The sequence below is a fragment of the Halyomorpha halys genome, unplaced genomic scaffold, assembly GCF_000696795.3.
Source record: "Halyomorpha halys isolate HHAL.00 unplaced genomic scaffold, Hhal_1.1 Scaffold49.1, whole genome shotgun sequence".
NCBI lineage: Eukaryota > Metazoa > Arthropoda > Insecta > Hemiptera > Pentatomidae > Halyomorpha > Halyomorpha halys.
In genome coordinates, this window is record NW_027115511.1 from 630,795 (window position 1) to 637,575 (window position 6,781).

The 6,781-nt window shown below is 37.1% G+C and overlaps 2 protein-coding genes across 2 annotated transcripts in view; one reads left to right on the forward strand and one right to left on the reverse strand.

The window, feature by feature from the left end:
- Positions 1–2,523, reverse strand: part of LOC136797065 (uncharacterized) — a 4,222-nt gene extending 1,699 nt beyond the window's left edge. The window contains exons 1-3 of the mRNA XM_067052558.1: positions 1,583–2,523; positions 862–1,380; positions 4–457 (exon numbers count right to left, since the gene is read on the reverse strand). Coding sequence (XP_066908659.1) covers positions 4–457; positions 862–1,380; positions 1,583–2,393 — 1,784 coding nt within the window. The 5' untranslated portion in view covers positions 2,394–2,523. The remainder of the gene's footprint in view (positions 1–3; positions 458–861; positions 1,381–1,582) is intronic.
- The window catches only part of Pdk1 (Phosphoinositide-dependent kinase 1), a 256,004-nt gene that overhangs the window by 6,915 nt on the left and 242,308 nt on the right, over positions 1–6,781 (forward strand). The window lies entirely within an intron of this gene.

The following is a 6,781-nucleotide window of genomic DNA, read 5'->3' on the forward strand; positions in this document are numbered from 1 at the left end:
TACATTTTTACTATGTCTGTGGTGAAAGCTATTCGATGTGTCCTAAACTGGGAAATAAGCTCTGAGATGTCATTTTGCAGCTTAGGTCCGACGTACAGTCGGTCATTTAAGGATCCTGTAACAGTCCTACAAGATGCGTCAAAAACTACCCTAATTTTAATTTTTCCGTCTTGTTCCTTAAAAACAGGATGGTGCGGTATTGTATAACGGGTGATCACTCCTGGAGGCACTAAGCGTATGTGGCCGTGGTCAAGATATTCCTTCATGAAGAGATGATATTGCTCTTTTAACGATGGATTTTTGTTTAACTTATTTTCTAGATTATATAAGCGTTTTAGTGCTTGGTATTCTGGATTTTGTAGGGAAGATATGTTTTCTTTTACGGTAAGAGATACCACATATCGGCCAGAGCTTAATCTGTAATGCGTTTTCTGATAATGTCTCTCCACGACTCGTCCTCTTCAGAGGTTATTTTTACTGCGTCGACTTCCTCAATGGCCCAAAATTTATCCATTATTGCGCTGAGCTGTTCTCTTGATTGTATCAGGAACGAAGAAGATTTAGGAGACATAGGAACAGACGACATAGGGCCAGCGATGATGTATCCAAACAGCGTAGGTAATACCCTCGGAATTTTTTTGTCAATTGTGACAGACTTCCCATTTATAATATCAAAGTAAAGGTCTCCGCCTAATAAAAAGTCAATAGGACCGGGCTTCCAAAAGTCAGGATCTGCAAGTGCATAACTTGGAAACGACGATGGCCTGAGTGGATAGTTCGTTTAAGGCTAAAGACGATATCCTGGACCTGATGTGACATCAGTTCGTCCTATAGTATTTACTATCCGAGTCTGTCCTATACCTGTGATGGTTTGATCACATGGTTCAATTGTGAGACCAAGCCTTTTGGCACATTCTGTGGTCATAAACGAGTGCTGGCTGCCGTTATCAGTTACTAAGCGAATCGGGAGAAACAAGCCTTGCGCACTCTGGACTTCTGCAACTGCAGTACCTAGAAGGACTTCTCCTCCTCCAGAAATGGTTCCCAAAGATACTGGGTTTGTAAGTTCGGGCTGAGGATGTGCTATCTCTTCGTGATCCAATTGGTGAATCCATGTATGGTGATTTTGGTTGCACAATCCACAGCTCCTCATTGAGGAGCAATTTGACAGTTGGTGTCTGCTTGATAGACAATTGGTGCAACCAAGCCAATTATTCCGAAACGAACGCTTATCTGGGATGGTAGCTTTCCGAAATCGTTCACATTGGTAGAGAGCGTGAGAGAGTTTACAAATCGGACAAGCCAGACTGTCATCAAGACGTTTACTGGTTTCAGGGCATTGGGGTTTACCTGTAGCACCCCTGCCCTTATTATTTGTTTCTGTGAAAAAAGGATTATTAGATCGGACCCAGAAACATAGCTGGATGATGGAAAAGAAGTAGAAGACTGGGTAGAATCAACGTTCACCATCTCCTTGGATCTCCATTCAGCCTTAATCAATTCGGTTAGATTGCTGTAAGTCGGGAATCCCACGTCAAAGTATTTCTTTTCAAATGCTATTCGCGTGTTGTTGTCTAAACACCGAAACGAAAGAAGAAAATCATCCAAATTTTCAAAAGCTTCAGAGATTCGATGTTCTCGACGACCGAAGATATCAATGATTTAAAAGACTCGATGGTAGGTCTACCACTGACTGACTTATAGTCTAACACTTGCTGAAGATATGTATTAGCTAATTTTCGTCTATTGTCAAAATGCGTCTTTAATAGATTCCAGGCTTGGTGATAATTATCTGCAGTGAGAGATACGTTGCTAATTAAAGAGCGAGCAGTACCTTTGAGGCAAGAAGTTAGGAAAAGAAATTTTTCCATGTCTGATAAAGCCGGCTCGTTGTGAATGAGGGCACTGAATGTATCACGGAATAAAGGCCACTCAGTTGAATCACCGCTAAAATCAGGTAAATTTATTTGGGGTAATCTGGCTCTGACAACCCGACTTTCATCAATTCTCGCTGCGTTTAGCAGCGTGGAAAGTTCTGCTGAAGAAGCAGCGGTCTCAGGAGTGGGGTTCATATAATTTTGGTAAATTGCACACCCCTCGTAATAATAATCCTCCATGGTTTTAAAGAGGGAGCTATCTTCTTTGGTTGGAAAGAGGTCTGAGACATTTGATCCGGAGCACAGGTCTTTAAGGGAATCGTAGGTCTCGCAGAAAGAAATGAAACAAGGTTTTAGTTCTGAGTACATTCCTTTGAATAGGAATAATTTTTCAGGTTCTTTTGCAATACCACGCCCTTGCGAAATAAATGTTTTAATTTGGGATACATAAAAACTTAATTTCTCCTTAAGTTTTTCAAATTGAATTTTGATATCCTCTGGTATTTTCTTCGTCATTTTGGCGAATAATATAATTGGGAAAGAGACTGAAAGATAATAAGTGGTGAGAGGGCGAGAAAAACGAAATTAATTAATGGCGGAATGAAGCACCTCACAAATTTTTTTCTATAAAAAAATAACTTAAAAAAAAATATTAAATAAAATGTACAATAACAAAATTCGACAACCGTAGGACCATGAGAAACCAAAGTTTACGGCGGGTAGGGGTTCGAAAGGAACCTTTACTAACCCAACCGTGAAAAGAAAAGAAAGGAATAGTCGAATTTTGTTATTTTTAAATAAGTAAAGATAATAAAAGGAACAAAAATATACAAACTAGAAAAAAAAAAAAAAGGAAAGTTTAACACAATTATAAAATAAAATTAATCGAACACAAAAAATATACAAACTAGAAAAAAAAGTCTTATATCACCGGTGATTGATAGGGGCCCGGCTGTGGTTGCTGTCCTGAGTGGATGTTCTCGTGGAACTAGATCGACGTACGTCTGGCCGCCTTGTCCTGTGGGAGGATGAGTCGAAGAAGTCCGCCCGCCGTGGCTAAACTGACTAAGCCGGCGAAGATGGCTAAAATGCTGGCAACTATGTGTGTGTGTAGTGAGGAGACGATACGTGTGTGCACACCAAGAGGCTCACAAAATGTGTTTTATTTTTTTTACAATATAAAAAACAAAAGAAAAACATAGGCCTTTTTAAACAATATAAACATATGTTATACGGTAGACGTGTGTTGGCCGCAACACCTTTCCTTTACATACGTCACCCCATCCTGCTTCAATGCGATTTCATGCACCGTTGTTGCTGTAGTTCGTAGTACTTCCCCTTTGAAAAAATATCATTATATTTGTTCAATATTGCTTCTTTCCAATTCTTCCCCTGGTTAATCATGTCAACTCTCGCTTTACCATCATCCACGCGTTTCTGACAGCTGTTCCTCTTCCCTTCAATTCTAATATCCCACTATTTTTTATCTTTGCTCCCACCTTTTGCAAAAGATCGCAACCGATGATAATCTTGTAGTTTGGGAGCATTTTACCCATACTCCTTCTTCCCCAGTTCTTTTTGCCAACTGAATCTTCAGTACTATGGATAGGAATTGCATCATACCCGTACTTGTATTGTCTCCATGATACTCGCTGAGTTACTCTGCGATTCTACTATAGCGTGCCAGGACTTTTGCGGCATACTGCCCACTAGACTGTCTCGGTTCTTTCGTTTCTCTGATCATCATGAATATATCTTCCTCTGGGGTCCACCGTCCTCTTCCCAATGACTTCTGTAACCATTCTTTGATGACCCTCAAGGAGGTCTCTGCATCTGCCTGAATCTGATATAGGATACTTCTTTTTACTCGGCAGACTATCCCTGCTTTCAGTGCTTTTACTTCCTCGCTGTCCATTAGATCCTCTGACATCTTCTTTAAAAAAATATTTAATTCTGCGGTCTCTCCGATGAATTTTTCTAGGTCCAACACCGCCTTCCTCAGGTCCTGGGCGGTTGCCGGACCTTAATCTAGGGTCGTGGCATGAAATTGCGTTAAAGAGACTTCTGGTAGTGGCTGAATCTCCCCCGGAGATGGGTTGGCTGCTGCTAAAGTTTGGTTGACTGCATCTTGAGGTTGGTTGTTTGGGTTCATATTCTCCAGGTTCAGTACTCTTTTCTCAGTATTCCGTTACTGGTTATAATTCAAAGAGAAGAATGAAAAAAAAAACTACTTTTAGAATGAAAATTACTCGAGTATCTAAAGTTCCTGGGTTTTGGTACCAGTTATTTTTTACCGAAGTGAAAATTAAAATAATAGGAGAAAGAGGATTGTGGAATGAAACGCTTGAAGTACTCTTAAAGACTGATCTATTTGCAGAGCCTGTCCGTCTATATATATACATTCGGTCAGCTGTTCTCTTTGATCAGCTGATATAGACCTGTCAGCTGATAGTCCGTAACTTAGATATAATGCAAAATTTGCCATTTAGAATACTTGCTTAAACCTTAGTTTAGTCCATTAAAAGTCGCATTCAATGACTGTATCGCTAGAGCTCCATAATGTCTGCATCGCTACCTCTACAATGACTGCATCGCTACCTTAAAAATGACTGCATTGGTACCTCCATGATAACTGCATCGCTACCTCAATAATGATTGCATCGCTACCTCAATAATGACTGCAACGCTACCTCCATAATGATTGCTTCACTACTTCAATAATGACTGCATCTCTACCTCCACAATAAGTGCATCGCTACTTCAATAATGACTGCATCGCTACCTCAATACTGACTACATCCCTACCTTAATAATGACTGGAATTTTGTAACCTACAAATATTGAGAAAGTTATTTTATTTATTTTCTACATGTAATTTATAAATTGTTAACTGATTAACAGTCAAAATATTTGTCAATGCCGACCTCAAATTTTATTTGTTCATTGTTTAGGACAATTCTCATCGTATTTTTTTTTTTTTAAATTAAAATGAGGTAAATATAATTGTAATCTAAATATTAATTATTTATATTGTGATTGTGAAGACTAATGTAAATTGGCTTTTGGTTCATTTCCTTTCAAGTTTGTTAGCTAACAGTAATTAGTCCTACTAGTGATGTAGTTTAGTTGTACCTTATTCAGATTAATATGTTAATTTATTAGCGTACGTTTTTAATGACGCATTCTTTTTTTGACTCAGATATGTTTTCAGTTTTTTAAATATCTAAGTTGCCCGATTACATTGGCTTTCCATCCTGAAAATGTTTTTATTTTCTGATGGTGCCAATTATTCTGTCCACCCTCACTACGTTCACTACTCGAGGGGAACGTTGTGAACGCAATTTGAGAATGAGCAATCAGGCAGTTCTGTTTGACCCCTGTTCCAATGCTGCCATTGATGCCTTGTTCCTAGGTTGATGTTTAATTTAATTGGCGGAGGCATTGACATGGTTCAGTTACTGCGCAGATTACAGCGCAAATTATTAACAAATGGAAAAGCAGCTGGTGGCTCATATTGTGTAATGGTATTGCGCAATATGATTTCAAGTTGTGCGTTGGGTCTGTATATACTGATTTGGAACACTTGTGTAACCATCCTACTGTGCAGGTAACAGAGAGACGCGCAGTCTTGTCCCGATCAATTGAATCAGCATTGTCAGATCTTAATAAAATACGGTTGTAAATTTAAATTAAAGTATATATATGGGTCTGCAAATCTCCATTTCTATTTCTCACTATGAATCATGAACAGAGCTGGGCAAAAAGTATTCGATTGACGAGGGACAAATACATTTTTATTCCAAGTTTGTTTGTGATTGACGAGAGTCGAATTCATTTTTATCCAAATAAAAATACGGCTAATCAATCGAATATTTGAAATATTGTTTCAATTAAATGAAAATCTATTAGTGGAATACGAAATTGGTCCGATACAAGATTATTTGAATAAATATTTAATGGAACAATAATTGGATTTGTTTTTAATTCACTTATTCTTTACAATAAAGAATAAGTTGAATTTTCGATTTTTAATGTATGCGTGTCCCATTAAACATTTTCAGACGAGTTGAAAACGAAAATTCTATCGTTTTTAAAATCCTGTATCGATTTATATTAACTTTTTTTATATCTAACATATTAGGATCCCCTTATATGTTTCTTAAGATGCAAAAAACGAAATGCTCTCGATTATGATCTCATGCGCTCACTTATCGATCCATTTAAATTTATCGGATTTCTTGCATTTAGAAATATTTAAGTCTCCTTTGTATGTAATAGGAAATTTAAAAATACAAATGCTATCGATTTAAGATCACGAATCAATCAATTTTAACTTTTCTGATTTCTAACTTATTAGGTCCTTATTACTATGTTTTAGGAGATGCAGAAAATTAAAATGCTATAGAGTTTGAGATCGGGTTTCAAATTATTATAACTTTTCTGATTTTAAACATATTAGTGTCCCTTTCTATGTTTTGGAGTATGCAGAATATGAAAATTTGATTTTAAGATCGATAGGATAACCAGTATCTGCATCTCCTAAAACTTATAAGGGACCCTAATATGTGAGAATAGATTTATGAAATAATACGTGGTCATAAAATATATAACAGTACCGCCATAGATCTGTAAGTCAAAAAAATTTCTCTTAATGAAATTATAGGTATACAGATATATTCGGATGGTTAATCATATTTTTTTGCGTGAATAATTATTATTCGTGTAAAATAATGACGAATACAAAAGTATTCGTAAGGTTAATCGTATTTTTTCCCGAATAATTGATTATTCGAGTGAACAGTAAGTTAAAATTGATCGCTTCACGATCTTCAAATCGAAAGCATTACCATTTTCTGGATCTCCTAAAACATATAAATTGGACCCTAACATTTTATAAATCAACC